The sequence below is a fragment of the Drosophila yakuba genome, chromosome 2R (genome assembly GCF_016746365.2).
Source record: "Drosophila yakuba strain Tai18E2 chromosome 2R, Prin_Dyak_Tai18E2_2.1, whole genome shotgun sequence".
Classification (NCBI taxonomy): Eukaryota; Metazoa; Arthropoda; class Insecta; order Diptera; family Drosophilidae; genus Drosophila; species Drosophila yakuba.
The window spans coordinates 21,434,469-21,457,859 of record NC_052528.2 but is presented as its reverse complement, the minus strand read 5'-3'; the positions used below and the strand labels follow the sequence as shown (position 1 = coordinate 21,457,859).

The 23,391-nt window shown below is 45.6% G+C and overlaps 2 protein-coding genes across 4 annotated transcripts; one reads left to right on the top strand and one right to left on the bottom strand.

Moving 5' to 3' along the window:
- The first annotated feature begins 6 nt into the window (after positions 1–6).
- LOC6531739 (polyserase-2) lies at positions 7–2,298 on the top strand. The gene is made up of 7 exons (XM_002092493.3): positions 7–262; positions 319–364; positions 425–573; positions 662–1,228; positions 1,299–1,347; positions 1,412–1,530; positions 1,586–2,298. The coding sequence occupies exons 1-7, from the start codon at positions 58–60 to the stop codon at positions 1,951–1,953; spliced, it is 1,503 nt and encodes a 500-aa protein (XP_002092529.2). The 5' UTR covers positions 7–57; the 3' UTR covers positions 1,954–2,298.
- Positions 2,299–2,311: 13 nt separating this feature from the next.
- LOC6531738 lies at positions 2,312–23,299 on the bottom strand. 3 transcript variants are annotated; one of them, XR_005560530.2, is made up of 12 exons: positions 22,621–23,299; positions 14,780–15,181; positions 8,367–8,437; positions 8,020–8,117; positions 6,520–7,946; positions 6,008–6,451; positions 5,366–5,938; positions 5,095–5,311; positions 4,812–5,032; positions 4,580–4,749; positions 4,046–4,374; positions 3,235–3,446 (listed from the first exon to the last, which is right to left on the bottom strand). XR_005560530.2 is itself a non-coding variant. In XM_002092492.4 (11 exons), exons 2-11 carry the CDS (start codon positions 14,973–14,975, stop codon positions 2,802–2,804), a joined length of 4,062 nt encoding a protein of 1,353 aa, XP_002092528.1. In that variant the 5' UTR covers positions 14,976–15,181; positions 22,621–23,298; the 3' UTR covers positions 2,312–2,801. The 3 variants fall into 3 exon arrangements, 2 of the variants coding, with proteins under 2 accessions (XP_002092528.1, XP_039227987.1); XM_002092492.4 differs by lacking the exon at positions 4,046–4,374 and having other exon boundaries at positions 2,312–3,446; positions 22,621–23,298; XM_039372053.2 differs by lacking the exon at positions 3,235–3,446 and having other exon boundaries at positions 4,045–4,374.
- Positions 23,300–23,391: the final 92 nt, after the last annotated feature.

The window sequence follows — 23,391 nt, the reverse complement described above, 5'->3', positions numbered from 1 at the left end:
ATGCTGCTACTAAGCTTCTCTTCGCACTGTACTCATTTCAATTAAACATCTCGTGAGATGCAGACACGTTTGGCTTGGATTCCCTTGTTGATTTGGTTCCTCTGCGATTTGGGTGATTCTCTCTTCCTAGATGAATTTTGTGGAAATCATATTGGACCCAAAATAGTCGGCGGGCAAAATGCAACAATTGGAAATTCTGCATGGACTGCAGCTGTATACAATGCCACGCATTTTATCTGTGGTGGCACGCTGATTCATAAGCGTTTGTACTTTTCTACGGAACATGATTAATTTGTAATAAAAATATTTTTCTTTTAGGATTTGTTTTAACAGCTGCGCATTGTATAGATGGCCAAGAGTACCTGTGAGTATAATTTCTTTTACAAGTGCAGTCAGTTTTCAAATAAATATCCTTTCATAAAAGATCAGTGCGTTTGGGTGCCTACAACAAAAGTGAGCCCATGGATCGGAAAATTGTCATTAAAGCAATAATGCATACCTTGTTCAACAGAACTATATCTTATGAAAATGACATTGGCCTGCTCAAACTGTCCAGCGACGTGATGTTTAATGGCAAGTACTTGGTTTGACCAAAGACATTATAATAATGTCTGTGGTTTGAACGCCCAGAAAATGTTATAAACCATAATTATCTATGCAGTCTTTGTTCGCCCAATCTGCATCGTTACGGACCAACGTCTTTCCGCCCATGTGCGCAACGTGCGGACTTTCAAAGCCTTTGGATGGGGACTTAAGATGGACGAAAAGGCATCCGATATATTGCAGACCGTCACCCTTAACCATTTGGACAGCTACGAGTGCTTAAGGGACTTGGGAATCCAGCTTAGTTCGAAACAGATATGCGCTGGTGTACCTTTCAAAGACACTTGTAGGGGTGATTCTGGTGGTCCCTTGACAAACAATGTCACTATTGCTGGCATATCTGTCATCCGCGAAGTTCAGTTCGGGATAATCAGCATTGGCAAAAGTACCTGCGATGGTGTAGGAGTGTATATCGACGTGATAAGCTATGCGGACTGGATTAAGACCACCATAGATACGCATTATATCGAGGATAAGCCACAGGCTCCAGTCATCTTTGAAAACAAACCGCAGCAACAAGATGTTTTCTTGTACGCGGACTGTGGCGGCGCCACTATCGCTGCGAATTTAGAAGCAATCATTAATTGGCCCCATTTCAGGGCTTTGGGAATCTTGATTACACACCGTGCGTATTTGTTTGTTCTTAGAGAGTATAATGTTTGACATAAACTCAATTTAAACTCAATATTTTTCAGAGTTCGTCTTAACCAACGCAAGACGCCTGCCAATAACTGCATCCAGCTTGTAGGTGCTTTAAGAATGGAACATGTTACAACGAAACTAACAACTTATTTGAATTATTCAACAGAGAAGTTAATGTGAGAGGAAGGACAGGTTTCTACGAGATGTATAGGGTGGTCGACATCTTCTCAAACCCTGGCAATGACATAGCGTTGCTTAAGCTTAATAGACCTGCTACAGGCCCAGGTAACTTATCATAATCCATGCCAGTATTTTCGATCACTAAACTTTCGCTTTGCAGAGGGAATGAAACCCATCTGTATGCTGGCGAACGCGCGAGACCAACAGATGGCCTCGTCTACGCCACCCTTCACTATGATCTTTGATGCGCCAGCCCATGGACGTTTGTATGATGTCAATGTCGCCCTGTGCTCGCAAAAAATCCATGAACGAGAAGAGTTAAGTGAACTGTGCGTCGTCACTCCTGTCGGAGCGAGCCGACTTGGAATGCCTAGCCATATATTGGGAAAGAAGGTAACGAATTCGGGACGGACATGGTTAGTTTTGTTTGGTATCCTCAGTAGGGGTTCAAGTGATCGTGGTTTGTACGTTTACACAAACGTTATAAAGTTCTCGGAATGGATTGCATACACGGTGAAATCTAACTAACTTTACGGCACATATTTATCATATAATGCATTTGATAAATAATAAAGTAGTGTAATCTTTTCCCATCAATTTACGCCGATGTTTAATGCCCTAAAGTATTTCTAAATCTAAATTAGTCTTTATAAAGCAAACGTACCAATATTATGGACATCTCATATACACTTTCTGATACCATCATTAAATGAAAATATTAATTAAAAAAAATCCGGTAGTTCTTTTTGGATGTACTTAACTTTATTTATATGTACTTAATGCGTATATTTAATTTGATTAAATACAGTGACTATGTTTCTTTGCACATTTACGATAAGACAATGCGAAAACATTATGTATGCACGTACCTAACTGCAAAGCTTGCTTTATAATTTTGTGTGATTTGTGTGGCTTGGATTTGTTTCTCGTTTGCAAGAGTTTTAATGTCTATTCAAAATATTTACAATTCACTAAGTTGTGGAATCATGCGTTGTGCGTTCTGTGGTAAAGCTTGCGCACCTGAAAACGCTGCTGCAGCGCAACTGCGTTATGGCAAAATCGAAACAAAGGAGGGCTCATATTGGAAACAAAAGTGCACGAATAATTATCAGATCGATGTCAATTGGCTCTCTTTGAAACAAAGGTCAGCTTGGAATGATTCATTTAAGGGTTTCGCTTATCAAATACATTCTGTATGCATTCAACGGTTAAACTATTTTTGTGATAATTTCCAAATCGGATGAAAGTGTTATAGAATCTTATCTTAAGAAGACAAAAGATCCAATTGACATCCTTAATATTTGTGTTGGGTGTGACAAAACAGAGTGAGGGTAGAACTTAAAACGAGCATTAAATAATCGGATGTGTTTTGAGCTTTAGTGCTTCGGATCCTTGTTGTAGTCCACATAGACGCGAACTACCTCCCCGGAATACTTGCGCTGCGAGGGCATGAAGTAGAAGTCGGGCGTATCGGATCCACCATTCTGTCGCGGATCGTCCCGCGACCGGTCATATCCAGAGTCCCTATCGCGGTCCTGGCGCTGGCGCCGCTCTTCCTCCCTCTCTCGCTCGCGTTCCCTATCCCGGCTTCCTTGGCGCGCGGCCCGCCTGTCGTGGGTGTAGTAACCCGAGGGCTGCATGCTCGCCGGGCTCTGCTGGTATTGATGCGCCTGCCGCGGCAGGGAGTAGGCGCGCTCCGCATAGGAGCTACGGGAGTAGGGTGCTCCACCGACGCTGCTCTCTTGGGTGGCGCGTCCGTTGGTCCGACTGCCATTGCCATTGGAGCTTTTGCCCTGACCGTTTGGACTCTCGTAGTACATCTGGGACTTGCTGGTGGGCGAATGGGACATGGGTAGTGTCGTCTGCTGGCTGCTCGTGGTCGACTGATGGCGGTTGCGCGACTTCTCCTTGCCCGTGGTGCTGTTGGTAATGTTCTTCTCCTCCGTTTCGCCATAAGGATCAAAGGCATAGTTGGTGTTCGAGGCGAACTCCTTCCAGGGTGAGTTTTGGATCAGTTTCTCCTGCAAGTACAATGAGAATTTAGCGTGATTTAGTTGAAATTTAGGTGGGCTTCCATCAAGTTACTCAGCCAGTCAGCAATTGGTGTGGGAATTTTGGGAATCGTTGGGTGGACCATGTACAACGCAGACAACAACATTTTATCACAAAATACTTTATATCAAATAATTATTTAGGGGTTTTAACTGTTCTGCAAAGGTGCCGGCGTTTAATCCGAAAATACAATATAAATAGAAAATAGATGCAGGAGGATTTTATCACAACATAATAAATGGTTAATAGACGGTGAAGTGTTCTAGGGATCTAGCATAGGATTTAGAGATCAGAGTAGGGTTTCAAGGATTCCAATTGCCCAAAATAGTTGGGATCTTACGTAGCACATATCAAATGCTGACTGGTCAAGAGAACCCGCACACAAATGAAGGCGATTGCAAGTGGATGTTAATTAGATAGAACTGGAAACACAGAAAGGGGTTAAGTAACAGTCGGAGAAAGAGAAGCAGATCTGAGATTACCGTCCAAAGGAGGCGGGGTGGTGGGTTAGGTGACAAGGTTAATACAACAACAGATACCACAGAAAATATATAGAGTTTTAAATTACCGATTTAGTTATGGAATTTTGATAAACGCGGCACCTACGCAGATGCAGATACAGTACATAATCAAGAGGTTTCCGGTACTTAAACTAACTACAAGATGGGTGGTTCGGTTCGGTTTGGATTAAAACGTAAATGCGCTTAAGGCAGTTGTAGCTGAAGCTCGGTTTGCAGGTGGATCGGGCAGTAGGGCAGTATTTCTAGGGCGTATATCTGATCTGATCTGAGTTTAATTTGTAGAGTGAGTCTTTTATAGATCGCTAGAGGGCTGATAGTAGCGCTGGTGCTGTCGCTGTTGGTACATGCGCCACTCTTCGGGAATCACGTAAACCAGCTTTGAACGACACGGTTTCAATGGGGAAAGATTAATAAGAAAGGAATGAAAGACGCCAATTCGACACTGAGAAGAAGCAGCTTCAATAATTTACTTACTGTCCATTAATGTCTTGATTTTAAGATTTTATAGCGGATTTCTCTGTGTCGAAGTGGTTTATGCTGACCATAAATGTTCGGTTTATTTCCATATCCATATCACTCACCTTCGTGTTCTTGCTCTTTCGCGATGTCTTCCAAATGGTGCAGAAGGCCTGGATCAACGCGATGAGCACCAGGGCCGCAATCAGTCCCAGGACAATGTACAAACGTGTCTCGGAGAGATCGAAGAAGGAGAGCAGTGTCTCCTTGGCATTGGGCTCTGACGCGCTCTTGTCTACACGAAGAATAAAATAGGTCAGCTTATGGAAGCATTGTTATGCACGCTTGGGTTCTTACATTCCAATGCCTCAAAGTCCAAAAACTGAGGATCCACCGTTAGAGATCCTACTCGACCGGTGGCAATCTGATCCTTCAGAGCCGAACGAATCACTTCGGCGTTCTTTTGGGCTGCTGCCTCGCTGGTTTTGTCCACCTCGTTGGTTTCTAGGGCGTGCGTCTTCTCCACATCCGCCTTGTCGAACATGGCCTGCACCTTGGCCACCATGGTGCTGCCCTCCCTAAAAGCAATTTACTCCATTTAATCCACTTTTACTTTACTTAAGATGTATGGTACACTTACTTTTCAAAGCCCAGAATATCTGTTTTATAGTAACCAGCCAAAGGACTTAGGATACCATTGAATGAATCAGATATAGTGGCTGCCAGGTTATTGAACTCCACGGTTCCCGGCTTCGGTGCCTCATAGGATTCGCCCAGGTTCATCAGCTTAACGGCCACTGCGTAGACAAGACGGCTTGGAGCCGGAGTGCTGGTGCCCATAAAAACGGACTCCAGTTCTGTGAGGGGTCAGAATTAGTGAAGCCCTCTTTATAGTTTTATGGATCCCTTACCCTTGCCACAGGATTTGATGCAGACACGCTGAGAAGAGATTGGAGGAACCTGCTCGTGCTTGCGGATCTTCTTGTTCACCACATTGAAGGCACCGCCCAGAACCGGGAAGAATAGGTAGAGGCAGTGGTCCTCAGTGAAGGACAAGTCCTGTTCGTCATTGCTGATCCGCTTGCGATTGAACTCCAGAATGGTCACACCCTTTTCAATGCGTCCGGATGTGTTGTAGATGTCCTGGCGATCATCCAGCTTCGGCGAAGCGTAGCCCAACACCCAGGTGTCCATAAGGAAGGGTCTTCCGCTGCGTCCGTCCACCCAGCCAATGATCGCATCCGTCTGCGACATACGCTGGTCATCGCTGAAACCGATTCCCGTCCAGGTCTGCGTGTTCGACGTTTCAATGTGCCAACGCATCTCGTCACCCTTTCCGGCCGTCTCCCAACTGGCGTAGTACTCGCAGGTGTGCTCCTGGGGAGAGCAGTTGGACGGATACTTCCAATGACCATAGCAATCGTTATCCAGCACATTGGTGCCCAGGTCGTTACGGTCTGTGCTCGTGGCTGACTTTTCTTTTTCTGTTCAAACATGGTTAAGTTAGCAAAGTGACAAACAAATTTTATACTTTTAAATCTTTTTAAACTTACCGAAGAAATTGATCTGGGTGACGCCACGCTGCATTTGGTGTCCGTGGTACTTCAGTTCATCCTGCTGATAGAAGTTTTTGACAGTAGCGGTCTGCGTTTCCAGGCCAGAGGCTGGCACATGCACATATGCCTCCGGCTCCTGGCCCTTGGCCCAAATCACATGGGTGAGCGCATCGTCTAGGGTGTGATCGGTGGGTTCATTTGCGACCAGTTTTTTGCGGAAGATGATCGTGGTCACGCCATTCTCCTCGAAGCCCGTGCCCAAGGCCAGGTTTGACTTGCCGCCGAAGAACTCGTCAATGTGGGGTGTCGATCGATCACGGCTGTAGTAGTCACCCACTCTACTGGCCATTCCTCGGGCTGCTCCGATCACGATGTCTGTGCAGTCCATGCCGTTGAAGTCGTGTCGTGGTGTGTAGGGATTTAGGCGGTATTTGGGTGAGTCTGTAAATCAATGTAGGATAATAGATTAATACGGATATCCGGACTTGATTAAGATGTTCGATGCTTACCAGCTTCACGCCGTTGGCGATCTGACTTGGTGCTAACGCGATATGAAACACTTGTAGAAACTGAAGAGACACCCTTTTTAGCAAAATCTCCAGCAACTCTCTTGGATTTTGTACTCTGGGCCTCCGGCTCAGACTTCGGTTCCGGTTCACTTTTAGGTTCCGGTTCACTTTTAGGTTCCGGTTCGCTTGTGGGTTCCGGCTCACTGGTTGGTTCTGGTTCGCTTTTGGGCTCCGGTTCGCTCTTGGGTTCTGGTTCACTCTTTGGTTCAGGTTCGCTAGTCGGCTCCGGTTCGCTCTTAGGTTCCGGTTCACTCTTAGGTTCGGGTTCACTCTTGGGTTCCGGTTCACTCTTGGGTTCCGGTTCACTCTTGGGTTCCGGTTCACTCTTAGGTTCTGGTTCACTTTTGGGTTCAGGCTCGCTCTTGGGCTCAGGTTCGCTCTTGGGTTCCGGTTCGCTCTTAGGCTCAGGCTCACTTTTTGGTTCTGGTGCGGACCTAAGCTCGGCTAATCGCTTAGGCTCTGGTTCACTCTTGGGTTCTGGTTCGCTTTTGGGTTCCGGCTCGCTCTTGGGTTCCGGCTCGCTCTTGGGTTCCGGTTCGCTCTTGGGTTCCGGCTCGCTCTTGGGTTCTGGTTCGCTCTTGGGTTCCGGCTCGCTCTTGGGTTCTGGTTCGCTCTTGGGTTCCGGTTCGCTCTTGGGTTCCGGTTCACTCTTGGGTTCCGGTTCACTCTTGGGTTCCGGCTCGCTCTTGGGTTCCGGCTCACTCTTGGGTTCCGGCTCGCTCTTGGGTTCCGGTTCGCTCTTGGGTTCAGGTTCGCTCTTGGGTTCCGGAGCAGAGGCTTCCAGAGTTGTAGTGAGATCTCCGATGTCCCGTATCAGCGGGAAGTTCTTGCACTCCGGTGTCATGCCACGTGGTCTCCAGCCCAAGCCCACCCACGATGTACCATTGACCTTAAGCACCATCTCGATCTCCTTCTGCTCCTCGAGCAGCCTCCAGTAGACGTGGTAGTCGGGTGAGAGCTCCTTCTTGGAATACGAGGAGAGGTCGAGGCTTGTGCTCTTGTAGGGCGACCGTTTGTTGCATCCAATACCGAACCAGCCGAAGTTGCAGTAGCATTGTTTCTTAGGCAGCGAGGTTCCACCCAGATCGACGCACTTGCCCTGAACACCGCAATCGGAGTCGGCGGAGCACTCATCCTTGTACTGGCACTGCGGGCCATAGAAGTTCTTGTCGCACTTGCACCGCGAGGGGAAGTACTTGCCATTGCCGGAACAGGTCTCCTTAAAGTCCTTCCGCAGCTTGATGTCCACATCGGCGCAGGACCAAAAGCGATAGCTGGTGGTCCATTCATCTGCCTGGCGTAGCAGCCGAAGAGTGCAGTTAAAGCATTCAAAGTCGTTCGGTATCTTCACTTCGTAGGACTGGGCACTGCAAACAGGAAGGTGATCTGAGTCACATCGAAATTGTACTTTGAATAACCCATCTTCCGGGTGATACTTACGTGACATCAGTGCTCACAAACTCCGAGTTATTTACATGTGGCGTTAGGTCCAGAACAGGTCGATCGAGGGCATCCAAAAGTTGCAACCGAAAGCCGCCCTGGAAAAGTGAATGATAATTATTAATATGGTTGCGCCAAAACAATGACTGAGAACTTGTGATGCTTGCGGTGTCGTGCAGCCAGGCCACAAACATGGGAATCTCGAGACTCGGGGCTTGACTTTGACTGCGTGCATGTGAGGCAATCGTTCGAGAACGAATTCTCGGCTAATTAGCCCTCGGTGATGGAATAGGAATAGGTACCCCAAAGGGGGCGTGTCTGCTCCCATTGCTGTGGATCCATCTTACCTTGTGCGCATAAGCCAAATGCCAGGTGACGTTGAACTGCGTGCCAGAGAGCAGCGATGTGCGGATGGAGCCTGAAATTAGGAAAGCAGAGCGTGTTCAATGGCCCGGTGATTACATGTGACAGTCGTCGAGTCGTTGAGTCGTCGTCCAGGGCCATCTATTTGCCCAGATCCCCGCACATACATAATTAAATCCACTCCCCCTGGTATCGAACTGGTTCTGCATTGCAAGGCATCGAGTGCACCTGCATCTTGTCTACCCAAACTCCCCCGGCAAATTGTGCATGACAGCCCAGCTGACGACCTGGAATGCCAGGTAGATACATACATATGTATATACATTCATATGTGCATAGACCCAGCCCCAACATCTTTGTGAGCCTGCCCAGACGAAATTCGTACTCGTCAGTTGCATAAGAGCCATGCGGTAATCTTCGCTGACCAGCTGTGAAAAAGTATGCTGGTGTTTTCGCTAAGAGGCACAGGGATACACTTGTAAAAAATACTACTAGCCTGGAGTTTTTTAAACCAATGCCATTAAGCCTTAAGCATATTTAGCAGATTTCAATGTAACTCTTCAGAAAGAACACTCTTTTGTGGAGATCCTTGAAGATGCCTTATACCTTGGCATACAGCCAACTACATAGAGATTTTTCTATGTGTCCAGATGGACATGAGGAGCTATCAATGCACAGCTCGCACATCGTTTGGCAGCCAATACACGGCGAACGAGTCGCTAATTGAGGCCATTAAACGTTTATAGCGAAGCTCGATCTCTGAAAGCGAAAGGAGGAGTGTCACTTTCCCGATGTCCCCGCACTTGTCTTGGCCAATAAGGAAGCTGAAAATTATGATTACTGCTGGCACGAGATCGCGCAGCCAGGTTAGCCAAACTCGCAGAGGCTGGGAACATAAAAACGGCTGACCACTTGAATCACTCGATGGCTGTTCAGTGGTCGTGCGGCTGCCAGTTGGTCATCCCAAAATGGGCATAAAATGACATTTGAAGCGATGGACATGACGCCAAGTGGTTTTGTCTAACCCACAATGGGGCCTATGCAATGGAAGCGCCTATGGAAACCACATTTTCCAAGTTCCTTTTTCAGGCTATTGAATGGTTCTGACTCTGTATCGTTTGTGGGTCACTGGATGCTTGTTCTGAGCAACAAAAAAACTCTTGATTTCTATTGCGCAACTAGCAACCAGCGGTGGAAATCAGCTCCACTCAGCTGGAAACCAACTGGGCTTCCCTTGTTGGGTTTTCTGGGCCACTGGGAAATGCAAATCAGTATGAATCGAATGCGGATCAGTGCATTCTCAACATTTGATTGCACCTGACGGGCCGCAGACCTCACACAGCTTCCCATAACTCAGCCAGATTTCGCTTTGTTTTGACTCGAAACGGAAAGCCGCCAAACCAGATCGAGAAATGGGTTAAGCGACTCCGACTATCGGCGGATAAATCGTGTGTTCCCATTAATAAATCGAAACAACGGACAAATTATGCTCGAAAAGGGGCGGCAAAGCATAGCTGCTCGGACCTCTGTACAAGTATCCGAATCGGAATCGCATCTGAATCCACCATGCACCAAATTAGCAGGTGTTTTTCGGTTATTTTTTTTTACGGTTTCCCATGGTTCGAAGCGATCGTTCGAAGCTGTCTGGTTAATATTTTGTACGCCTTTTCGTGTTTCGCTCGTACTCCGTCATATTTCCCATGATCGGGCAGGCCCGCGAAAGTTGTTCACCTTTGCGTTTTGTTTTTGGAGGCTGCTCAAATTCGTTGTATCTGTATCTGTATCTGTGTGTGCTGGTTGAGCTTGAACTCGCCGGCGACGTCTGGCCATTTCGAAAGTCCGTCCCGCTCGGCCACTGGACCCAAAACGGTCGGGGCCGCCTTGACTGACCGCCCCATCTCCCATCTCCGGCGGAGATGCGCGTGAAATCGGTTTATAATTGATTGGAAACTTGGCTAATTTGATCGCAAACTGAATTCCATCGATTGATAGGAGGTAGGAGGGGCTATCGGGCTTAGTGCTGATTGAATTTGGTGGCCTAATAGTGATGCTTGCGTCAAGTAGAAGTGTTTTTATATTAATGCAAATTTGATATATTTCTCATTAAGTTTTCACACCGTATATATAATTAGTAACCGAATGTGAAATCGCTGGGATATTAAAGATCCATTAAATGCATTTAAACACTGTGCTAGTGCAGAATAAATCAATATTGCTTAGCGATTTGAAAGTCTTAGTACTGGCTTTAAGTGTGCAGAATCCTTAGCTTAGATCTACGCTATTATAAAAAGCAGCAGTTTTCTGGAACTCATCACTCTGGACTTGGGTGGAATAGACTCCGGCGGGTATTTTTTAATGGGTGGCATTACATCACGCAACCCCCCCTCCCCCACCATCCACTTCCTATCTCTGCTCCCCCCGCAAGGCAATTTGCTGCTGTTGATAGAAGAATGTTCGCTTGCATGCATTCTAATTGCATGGGGCCAAAGAAGAAATATCCAACAGCCAAATATGGACGACGCCTCTCACGAAGCCGTAAACAAACACTTCCGCCTTGCAGACACTGCACGGGGCTGCACTGTACAGGGTGCACTGCGAAAGGTTGACAAATACACTTCCAGACAGCGTTTGCCTCGCCTAACGAAGCGTTGCGCTTGCGCCGCGGAGGGCAATAAATTTCAGCATTTCTTGCCGCCAAAAGAGGGGGGAGGGGGAGGGGTGTGCGCAGTGGCATAAGTAACGTGCCATAAAATTCATTTCGCTTTGGCAACCCTACTACAGTCGTTTGCCACCGTTCGACGTTGTGGTCGCCACTGCCACAAACCAACCTGACCAAGTGGCTGAAGTCTGCAGATCTTTGGCAGCTCTTGACGTTGCAGGGAACACAAAGTCTAAGATTTACAGTATAAAATCATACATAAGGTATGTTGTCTTGTTGCACCAGAATATGTAACTATTATAAACATTCTTAATCTATATAGATTGTTTTAATTGAATCTTAACTCCTAAACATCACAAATAAGAATTAGCACACATTGTTTTCCCCTGTGCACTATTTGCATTCCCTGTGGCGTAGCCACTGCTACTGTGGTCAAGGAGTTTCGCTTTGGTTAATTGCTCGTGACGTTGCCTCGGCCAGCCCCTTAGGAGGCCTCCGACCGATCCGATCCGATCCGACCCGATCCGATCCGCTACTATACAGCCCAATCCAATCCATTGCGATCCGATGCACTGCTCCACACTGAGCCTCACACTGGGCCTCCACTTGCCAGTTGGTATTTATGGCTCCAAATGCACTGGGGTGCAGATGCATTTCAATGTGTGAGCGTGTTCTGTGCTGGCTACTTGTGCATTCCCCAGCAATATTACGTATACGTAGCGATGTCCGTGTCGCCGACTTAAATGTCATTTATGACCAGCGCTCTCATTGATATTCTGAATGGTCCACAATGCGACATTTCGCTGCAGGATTTAGCCTAAAATATGAGCTCGACTGCGGTTCGCCGTGATAAATGGCCATCGGTTTCTGTCGCGAGTCGCGACAACAGCGATGATAAATCTCTGGCGGAGCTTATTGAATGTTGCTCAAGTCGGTGGCTGCGGTTGCTGCGTTTGCGGCTGACTAATTGACATTTGCATTGAGCTGATTGCTCTTCTAATTATTGGAACCGATGTTGTGTCAACTCCATTGGATGGCTGCTCTGTTGGATTGCTGGATTGTTAGATTGCCGGATTGCCCAACCGATGTTCGCTGGCATCTGCCGACATGTGACACAAGAGGCGACCACAACTTGACCTCCATTCCAGCGCACTCAGCACGCCAGCAGACAATTACAAGCCAAGAAATGAAAAAAAAAGCGACATGAAAACAAAGCCAAATCAAAACAAATCGTGTGCCGGCAGACACTGAGACAAAGGCTGTGGAAAAGAGTGTCAAACACGAACAAATTGAGATGGATTAGATTTGAGAGGCTGTACTGGATTTTCGAGAGGGGCCATGCAAAGCGCAATGCAAACAAGATGCAATACGCTGTGCAGAGGTCAGCAGTCAGTCAGTTAGTCAGTCAGTCAGTCAATCGGTCCCCATTCCAATCCCTGCGTTTTTGTGGCCCAGTGAACCAGTTGCCAGATGCCGAAGATGATGATGATGCTGATAGAAAGGGCAGCAGCAGCAGCAAAACAACCTCAGCCTCATTTGGTTGTCACTGTCAGCTGCAGATACATCTGTATACAGCGAACCATCTGCAGATAGATCATGTAACTAGATGGACTAGCTTTTATACATTTTGAACACCTAATTAGTTGAATTGGATACATCCAGCTACATTCTTCATTATTGAAAATAACTCTATCCACCACCTTCGATAAAGTTGTCAAGATTTTCGTCATGCCGTAATCGCGGATGGTGGCCGTTGTAAGTCGCCGCTTGCCAATCAACACTCTTTGCCTCCGGGGACTTCTGTGTGCCGTAATGCACAAGTGAAAGTTTTTCACTTGCAGCATGTTGCATTCCACTTTGCCTCTCGTCGGCGCATACATCATCATCAAGGCGGCCAGTGAGCTGGAGCGGCCTAAACCGCAGTTGCAGTTGCAGTTGCCATGGCTAAGACCTGCTTTTTGGCCAGCTCGAGACGCGTTTGGCAGGCTGCAGCAAACAGAAATCAGCGAACAGCAGTTGCAGCCGCAGGCGAAGGCAAAAGTTGTCATGCCCCAAAATGGGTTAAACGTGCCGCCGTTGCCCACGTTGCGTATACGCAATGTGCGCGCGTATATATAATTAAAAAACCGGGCAAAACAAAGCGAAATGAAACTGCAAACGAAATTGAAAACGAAAACCAAAACCCAAACAAAAATATGGGCAAAAGTGCTGCGCACAAAAATGTCGCTCAACGGGTTGTACACAACACAGTACACAATGTATGCACATTATTGGAGTGTGTGAGCCATACTTTATGGGCATATCCATGGAAATTGATTTGGCATTTTGATGCGGCACACGTGTTCCACTCGCCAGTTGCCAGTTGCCAATTACCAACCAACTCAAGGCAATTGTCGGCTTCGAATCTACCGTCTATAATTGATATGCAAACAGTATTGATGGGACTAGCCCAAAAAAAAAGCATACAGAAAGAGAGAAACAAAAACCTCTAGCCCCCTTGAAATCAAAGGTGTTATTTTTATTTATTTTCGAAAGTGCAGAAGAGCTCGAAGCGCCAACGATCATATCATAATCGTAATGCTTATAATTTGTGTGACCCAATTTCTTTGGCTGCTCCGCAGTGGATCCCCACTCACCTGCGAACAAGTGAATGGCAGTGGAGTTGCTTCTCCCCGCTCGCGATATGCAAATTAATTGGTAACACTTTGCAGCAGAGCCAACAATAACAAACGCCAGCTGCATTGAGCAACATGTATGGCATATACTCGTAAGTATAACAATAACAACGGAGCATAAGCATATGCATATGCACATTATGCAAGCGAGTGCAGAAGCAAAAGTTTTCAGTATTCAGTCGCAAACTGCACGTCTCTGAATTATGAACACATTCAGGCGGCGTGCAGTGCGTTTCACAGGTGTAAGTCATTAGCAGCCTCGCTCGAATGACATGAATCGATATCATTTCCATGGATTCAAGGCCTCAGCTCGCGGAACATTGTGGTTTTGGTAGCATATTCAACTCGTTTTAAACAAAATTATGACCGATCAATACAATCAAATGCCAGCTACCAACAACATTTAGTATTTCTTACATTGTAATTTATATAATAATGTTAGGCAGATGCTGCACAGCAGCTCTCACTTAAGCTTATGAAACGCACTGTTTTCCTACAGCTGTATGTGTGAATTGAACGTGCTTGACCAATTACAGTCGGCAAACAAAGCGCACATAACCAGGCGTAATAAGCCATAATATTATAATCAAAGCGTGCCTGGCAGACGAGCTGGTAAACCAACAAAAGTTGGCCAACAATTGGCAATTGGGAAATGCACTTTCTGTGCATTTGGGCCTGTTTCAGCTACCTTTTTTTTCCCACGAACTACATTTTAATCAGAGCAATGCATTTGGATTCGATTCATTACATTTTAATCGAACTCATGCTTATAATATAGATGGAATTTTCGCTAGCTTTGATATAGTGATAAATATTTGAGTTTGAAATTATAGAAAATGAATGTGTTTTCGTGCCACATTTCTATGCATTTAGCACGATTAACACATTCCAACTTATTTTTAAAATCGTCTAAAAATGTGATACACTGTTCGCTTTGGAATTTATCTGAAGTATTATAAAACCTAAGCTTTTTAAAGGTAAGACTTCTTTTACCCCTTCTAGGCTAAAATCCCAAAATCCAGGTCACTTTCCTAGCAAACAAAGCTCCCCGCGGAACACTCACCTTTGGGCATGCCACAAGGCGCCTTCGTTCGCGCATTGTCCAGAAAGTCCAGGTCGAACTTGCGGGCAGGTGGATAGGTGAGGGCCACATGGGCCTCCGATCCGAGGTATCCGAGGTAGCAGCACCAGGTGGCGAGCAGCAGCAGGCCTCTTGTGGTCCATGCGAATGGCGAATGTCTTGTGCTTTGTGTAGACATTTTGTATAATTTATTTCTTTACAATTTTCGGCGATTGTCGGGGAGTTTCCTTTCGCATTAGCACCGCTTGGCGTGTTTATTGAAGCGCTTCTCTTTCTCTTCTTTTGTGCAATTGATTTTTACGGGGATTTTGGCGGTGTTTTGGAAATTATATAATTAATTTCGCCACAAATTGGACGCACATCTCAGCCGGCAAACGGTTGACTCTGAAAGAAGGGGAATTCATAGAGAAATATTTATTAGCCAAGAATTGCAAAAGTTTTGGGAACTGAAGCTGGAGTATCTGGCAGATGGATCTGTGAAAATGATTTGTTGCATTGGCCCAAACAATGACAAGGAAATTTCCCACCATGGACCATTAAAGTTTCTTTTTGCCAAAAGTGCCGAAAGTGTCGAAAGATGCATACGTTTCTCTTTTATTTTTGTTTGCAGATTTCCAGTGTGACAGGCAGATACATCGAAGTGATCCTCCTGAAGTGCGGTTCAATGCCCCATGGGAATTAAAATGTGGATATGGCTATCCAACGCCTTCGTCAGCGAGTGAAATCGAAGGTCTTGCCGCATTCAACAAACTAATCAAAGCCAATGACAGCTGCCTCCAAAGAGCCGAGCTTAGAAACTATGAGATACTCAGATACTCAGATACTTAGCTACTTGGGCATTGGTCTTGACGTTTCTAGCGCCAAAGTCCGCCAAAAAAAGCTGAGCTGGTCTAATGAAACGACATAAATCACGGGACCGAGCTACCTGCTGTGGGATTGGTTTTATTTTTATTCGTGTGGCCCCCGGACTAAACGACAACAAATGGCGTTGAAATGGGCGTAAAAATGTGGCACGCTGGGGCCAATTGTTTGGATATGGAGAATGGTGCCACAGTTTTGACAAGCAAATTGCATGCTGCATGAAATCTCTGTTTTCTTGCCCCAAGATAAATCAACGACAATTGGTGTTAGTTGGTCTCGGGGTCTGGCTGATTGGCGAATATCTCCACGAATCGCCGCAATTGGGAACGGCCAGCCTCTTCAACTTGACCAACGCTCCGCGGTGCTCCACTTTTCCCAGTGACATCTCAGTTAAGCAGCAGTGGCACCCAGTAATCACCGACTCATTGTCCAATGCCAGACCCCCAGAAATATCTACTCAAGATGTATACATCCATATATACGAGTGTATATATATAAACATTTTTATAAGCCATAACGGTGCGGCAACGACTTCCGAGGCGGCAGCTGACGCTTTGGGTGACCGCCTCGTTTGGTTTTGATTACTCGTACTCTAGACCAAGCGAACCTGGCCAACAACTGTCTGGCATTGAGAGCAGCGGCACAATGGTAACAACATCAGCAACATCGACTGTGACGACCACATCATGGCTTGACATTGAAGTCGCAAAGCAAAACAAAATCGAAAAGCATGTAAAAAATGTTAATTAAGACTCGGCGCACACGAGCAAATGGAGTCGCATAAGTCGAGTATCGAGTATCTGGAGCAGACTTTGCAACTGGGCTAGAACTATGTGTTGAACTACTAATTGGAAATTCGATGCCACTCATAAATCTTATTTCGTATGGGTAAGCCAATGAAAAAGCTAAGACAAAGTTACGAAATAGAAGTGAGTACTAGCTGTAGCTTAACTATAATCTCATCTTTGTTCATTAGCTAATGATAAGTAATCTCCGCAATCAGAAATTTGTCATGACCATCTGAAAGTTTGACCCGCTTGGTGTTGAAATCGATCTGCGCTCTGTGCAGTCCAATCTTCCCACATTTGAGGCAAAAGCAGACCATAAGTAAACTAATGGCGCCCAGCTGGAGACGCCGCTGCCAAGAAAAGTGCCCAACTGCGGGCTGGAAAACTGCGTGATGCCAAGCCAAGCCAACTGACTGCTGGCCGGGCTGTCATGAGTTGGCCAAATCGGAGGTTCGTTACCCAACCAACTGACTAAGGGAAATCGCTTGAGCCTGGAGTGGAAGTTTAGAGCCGACTTAAGGGGCTCAGGTGAGCAATTACTTTAATTGAATTGCCTCTCGAGTGCTTTGCATTTCCACTAATTAGAACTGAGATGTAATTAACGAGCCGCTTGGCCGCAGAGCAAATGCCAAAGCAAAACAGATTCAAATGCAATTCACACGCCATTAAATTAAAGTCTTCAACGCGACTCGAAAGCGAAACACTTTGGATGTAAAGAACACTTGACTCGGTTTCTACGACATATCGATTATGGCCAACCGAGCTGCGGACATAAACATTTGGCCACGCTACTCATGTTCGATTCACGGCGACAGCGAGTGGAAAAAATGCAGTCCAACTGGTTACGAAATATTCGAAAAGCTCATTCATGTTGGGCCTCAGATACGATTTTCAAAATACGCCAGCCACCGACGTTTGTATCTGTATCTCTGTGTATCTCTATGTGCAAATGTATCTGTGACTGAGTCGCCTTTTGTGTGAGTGTAGCTGGGCACCGGAAACCGGTTAGTGGCCCCAAAACAAAATATAGTCAACTATTAATGGATCGGCGATAAATCGACGCTATCGGACCCGGCCAAAGTCGGACTCTGGGGCGGCAAGTGTATCGCCTATGGCCGCTCCCAAAAGACCCCAAAATTAGAGCCCCCGATCTGCGGCACACTCTTGGCCAAAAATACTCCACTCGAATTATGCGCCAGCGCTCCATTTCCAGCTAGCCAAATTAGAGAATAACATGGCAGCCAGCAATTCGGCGGGATAAGTACAAAATGGCTAAGTAAAAGAGCCGAAATTGATTTTAAATGGGACCGAGTTGGCCATTGGCGATTGTGTAACCACTTAGCGGCCGAGGGAGGGGGTAACAAGGAAGACAACCTCGCAAAGATTCGACAAACATAAGAGGTAGTAACGACGGTCAACGGAGGCTGTGCTCAGGAACAACATTTTTCAACGCTTCATTCTACACACTCTCTAAAAACCATACACTTAATATGCACTATAATTATAATAGACTTCCTCAAGTTTTCTTAGAAAAATAAATTTCTCTTTATTTTCTTCAAAGTTTCGACAACGTAAACAAAAAAAGAAATTGTTTTTGACTTAGGACTTCAAGTTCTTGGACAGTGTGAAATATTTTAACATTGTTTAGGCATACTCGCAAATGTTATTGCCCATTAAAATAAGGAATATATTTCGAATTTGATTAGCGAGCAAACTTTCGAATCTGGAGCTTGGCCAAGCAGTTCGATCTCTTGGTCGCCGCACCACCCGGCGTATGGGTGATGTGTGGATTTTGGCCAGCGGCTGCTAACGGTCCATGTGACTGGCTACTCGATGGGAGCCACTCAGATCTGGCGGCTGCTGTGTGGTGCGAAAATCAGCTCGTCATGATGGTTAGGCGAGTGCTGTTTCTGGTGCTGTTTGCGTTAAACATATCGTGTTTGGATTTCTATTTGCGCGAAATTTCTCAACTTTAATGTCACGCACCACGAATCCGCCACCGAACTTGGACGCGGAGTCGTCAATAATATGTGATTGACAAACATGTGTGCCAAGTTGGCTCATTATAATTACTTGAGTGCACAGCGAGAAAATGTTTCGTTCAAAGTGGTGCTCAATGAACCGAGTAAATAATTTTATATTTACTCCACTGAATCGTTACATATATGCAACTTGATTCAATACGTGAGGCAGTGACTTCTGATGATAAACTAAAAGTGCTAATGCTCACTAATCAATTCCGTTGGCGGAGTCCACAGCTCGATGACATCTTCGGTTCGCAGTGAAAGTTGCCGTAGTCGAATCCAAGTTTTTCATTGATTTCTGTTTATTTTCTATTTCACCTTCGATTTCGACTTGGATGACTCGGAATGCAACTGAAGAAAAGCAAACACAAGCGCACAAAGCAAACAAACCGTCACTTTCGATGGTTTTCTATCAATTATGAAAATTAAGCCATCACCAAGTTGACAAATGATACCAAATTTTGGCTCCGTCAAATACATGTACACCGTATTAGACCCACACATTTCCGATACGTTGACATCGCGACCAATTTCCGCTGATTAGCATAGTGGAACCGTGTAATCCCGTCCAACTGGTGCAGCCAGTTTGTCTCCGAGGGTCTTTCGCTTTCGGCGGATAAACGTATATCCGAAATTAAAGTAATTCCATAGTTGGGCTCTTGATTTCTTCGACTTTCACAAGAACAAGCTACACGGGTTTCGAGGATCGGGGTCACCTGTGGGGTCAGGGTGAATCCAAGGGTTAAGCCGCGGCCAACAAGCGAACAAGCGAGCGAACAAACAGACAAACAACAAGCGTTTATTTGCTGTCGCTTTATGGCCATTAAACTTGATCTCTAAACTGGCGAGAGCCATCCAAAGTACTTGTATCCGCAGCCGTAGTAAACTTTGCCTATAAGATCGTATTTCAAACTGCCAGCACAGAGATTAAATGATGGCCGTTTCGGCTGAGTGGGCCTTTGTTATTAGAAGGCAGGCGGTAGAGGGTTAAGAGGTGCAGGAAAATCGCTGACAGCTTTATTATGTTTGTTTTTGTTTGCGGATTTATCTACAAAGCAATTCAGATCCTAAATGATACTTATTAGACTCAATGATAATTTGTTTATAAAAAAAGAACTCACAATTACTACATCAAGTAAGTTGCCTTTTCTATATGTGTACTTCTCCAATTCATTATGAAATGTGTACATATTTATAAACTAAGGAATGTATGATGTCCACAGCTGCTGTCTAAATATGCCTAACCTTTTTCAATTAAAAAGTTACTCCGTTTGGTTGTAAAATGTCATTAAATCGATGAAGCCAGGGAATTGTTCGCCGACTGCCTTTTGCACTAGCTAAAATTAAATTCACGACTTTACGTGGGCCATAAAAATTGATTCGATCGAGTCGTAAATCGTATTTATAAACATTAAATCATTTGCGAGGCATTCAGACCGCCCTTCTCGCGGCTCCACTTTTGTGCAAATTCATCGCAGCGATTGGCGTCAGACGATCGCAATGACATCCCCGATTCACAATCGCAGTCGCATCCACCTGTTAATTTATTAATGAGTTGCAGAAACCTGTTTGAGCTTTACATAAATACCCGTGTATAATCTTTACAAAATTTGCCCGCAAGTCGTTAACGGCAAATGCTTTTAAACTCTCTTTTCTTGGTGAATCGCGAGAATAACTTTCGCAAAAATCCATAAAAACATTGAGGCATTTGTGTGTCACTTGGGGCGTGCTGGCCAAGTTTTATGATTGCGAGAGTAATTGGCCAGCATAAGAAATTAGCATACAAATCTAAGGTCAGTCGACGAACGCCTTACGCATTCGAAGTGATTTAAAGCCAGCTGTACAAGCAGACTGTATACGAGCCATGTTTGTTTGATTTTGTTACGGTCATTTTGCGTAATCCGATGTGCTATTATGACCGTTTACACGGGCCGCTTACAAAAATGCGCGGCATTGAACGACTGACTGCTAAAATGCCAATCCACATGGGCCCAATACAAAAGACTTAGGCAACGAACGCGGCAGCATCTCGACAGGGACAGCGTAAACAAAATGATAAAAACGATAAAAAAAAAATTCAACTAACTGCCATTATAAACAATTTGGCAAATGAATGCGAAATATTCGTTATAAAACTGGCACATACGAGTCGAGTATATGGTATGGCCGAAAGTGCTCAGGCTCGTTTCGAACAAGTGTACAAATTACAAATTGGTTTTTGTCCGACTTTGACAGTTCAAATTACTTCTGAAGAGTCAAGATGCGCTCCAAGGTTCCCCCACCTGTGCCGTGTATATGTTACCAACCAGTTTGTTTAGCCAAGTGGACCCCACCCACCTCCTCACCCTCGAAACGACCATTAGACAAACCTGCCCGACGTCGAATCAGATTCTGATTCTGGTTTCGTTTGCCCTCGCGCATTCTCACTTTTTGATTTTTCTTTCGGTTTTTTGTTTTGGCCGTTGGCTTTTTGTTTAAAGCTGTTACTTTTCGTGGCTTATTGGCATTTTTTTTGTTTATTGGGCGATGGAATTCGCTGCGTGTAAGTATGTTAATAATAGAGCTTGATGCGAGTGCCAGTGAATACGCTCTTAATGCCACCAAAAAAGTATGAGGGACGAGGCTCATTGAGAACCTGCGTGGTGTGGGTAGCCTGCCACAATCTCACACCGACTTGCTCGGCCTCATGTGCCTGTGTTTGGCATTAGATGTTGGTGGATGCCATCCGGTTTTGGCCTTTGCAGCTGCCAATGCTGCTCGGCTGCATTCCGGGCATGACTAAGAGAGCCGCGAGCCGCGAGTCGCGGGAGTTATTACCCTCAAGGTCACTTCTGCCTAGGCTTCTGTTTCTCCGGCGGTCCAATCTCGGCATGACACGGCACTGTGTGGTCAAATCGATAGTGCGCAAATAGAAATAGTACTCAACAAGGTGATCATCATTGTTGAAAGTGTGAATGTCGAAGGGGTTTGTGCGAAATGTGCGCCTTTTTAGGCGGTAAGTTCTTAAAACATGTTTATGTAACAATATTATTATAATATATAATATTATTGTGGATTTCAATATTAATTGATAGGTATACCTATGTTTTGGATCCTTTGGCAACATATCATACCTAGGTATTATTATCACTGTTCAGCCAAGTAAAACCATAATATTTAACTAATAGAAACGAATAGAAACTGATTTTTCTCCATGTACCTACACCCAGCTCTACGCCTGATTGGCTTAGAGGGTCAGCCATTAGCCGGGAACTTAGCTAAGCGGCTTAAATGGAATGGAGACAAACAGTTATCGAGGTGATGAAAACAAAGGAGAATTAATTAGATTCCGCTGCCGGATAAGTCAGACTAATGAAAGCTAAGAAGTCGAAGTCGAAGTCGCCAACGGAGTTGGTCTCTGGAATACAGGCGACTCAGTGCGAGTTCGATGTTTCTTTTCATTTGCCTGTGATTAATGGACTTACAGAGCGTATACGCGATTTCTGCGATTTCATGCCATTCTTGGTCGACTCGCCCGGAATTCGTTTTTAGAAGTGATCTCATCTGCCGCCGCAGCTTCGCAGCTTCGGTTCTGGCAACCCACATCGATCTCCGCGGAACAATCCCAAAAAGCAGCTGTCAGCTGCCAAATGCTAATATGCAATAAAGTATGCCTGCCACAGTGTGTGCGTATCATATTAAAACGAATCGAGTGGAATCGAGTGTGTCTATAATTACACAGGCTTCGTGGTGAATTTCACTTTTTTTTCCCTTCTTCCGCTGCGACATGTGCAGGGAATTCCAAAATAAGCGCCCGTTTGCATTGCCAATTCAGCGAGCATTCCTGCTGCTTCTTTAGCTTGGTCTTCCTGCAAGGCACATATATGTTCATATATGTATGTACATAGGTTCAAGTACGCATGTATGTGGTACATGGCCACACACAACAGCAGAAACTACACGTCGAGAAAATATATACCCATTAATATGTGAAACTTTAAATTATTCAAGGCTATATCATAACTAGATTGTTTCAAAAACAACTGCCTGAAATAATTTGAGCCAGCTATAGTATGTAAGATTATGAAGCATGCATAAGCCAACCTATCTTATTTTTCAAAATGTGCTCGTATAAATAGCTTCGAGGAGGATGCATTCCAAGGAAACTCACCTGAAGGAGGAGGACGCGCCGCCGTGGCAAATGCCAGTTAAGATGTGGGCGGCGATAAGTTACGAAAAATGCAGGCGCACTGCGGGATCGCAATCCGAATCGGAATCCAAAGCTAATCAAAAGTTGCAACACGCACGCGCTGCGTCGAGGGCCAAAGGGGCGGATGAAGGGTGGCGGAGACCACGACACACGATCAAAGTCAAAACAATGCAGCCGCGGCACTTTAAACTCTTTTTTTTTTGTTTGTTTGGTTTCTTCAGCGTTCTCCGCTGGGGATGCACACCGCGCAGTTGCAATTCCAATTCCAATTCCAATTTGCAGCGGATTGCACCCACAGGTAAGTAGTACTGAGTATTTTACACTCGGCGTGTTTGTGTGGGAGGTGATGTGTTAATCAATCAACGAGCGCGCATCGAAGGTACACTATTGATTTGGTTACTTTTGCCGGATTTGTTCGTCTGTTACAATGTGTTTTTTTTTTGTTAAGATTTCTCGTACTTTGTTGCAACGGCTGTACGTGACTGCCGCGCACTTGCACAACGACCACAAAAATCCAGGGGATCCACGCTCCGGAAGGCACGAAAAATGCGACGACACCGCAAAGCGCAGCAGGAAATCGCAGACTCAAGCGCACCACACGTCCGCACTCCAGTGCGTCTCGATCGAAACTGAGCGGATCGATCGGAGCGGAATGCAGGCGAGCTGCTCAGCAGGTGAGCCCGGCGCTCTCACCTGAAGCTCTGCGCAAAGCTCTCTCTGCGCTCGTTTCTC

Coding starts and splice junctions, on each gene's coding strand:
- LOC6531739 (XM_002092493.3), top strand. CDS start 58: ATGCAGACACGTTTGGCTTGGATTCCCTTGTTGATTTGGTTCCTCTGC. Junction 263..318: donor TGGCACGCTGATTCATAAGC/GTTTGTACTTTT, acceptor TTTTTCTTTTAG/GATTTGTTTTAACAGCTGCG. Junction 1,531..1,585: donor TAGACCTGCTACAGGCCCAG/GTAACTTATCAT, acceptor TTCGCTTTGCAG/AGGGAATGAAACCCATCTGT.
- LOC6531738 (XM_002092492.4), bottom strand. CDS start 14,975: ATGTCTACACAAAGCACAAGACATTCGCCATTCGCATGGACCACAAGA. Junction 5,312..5,365: donor CATCAAATCCTGTGGCAAGG/GTAAGGGATCCA, acceptor GACCCCTCACAG/AACTGGAGTCCGTTTTTATG. Junction 5,033..5,094: donor GATATTCTGGGCTTTGAAAA/GTAAGTGTACCA, acceptor AATTGCTTTTAG/GGAGGGCAGCACCATGGTGG.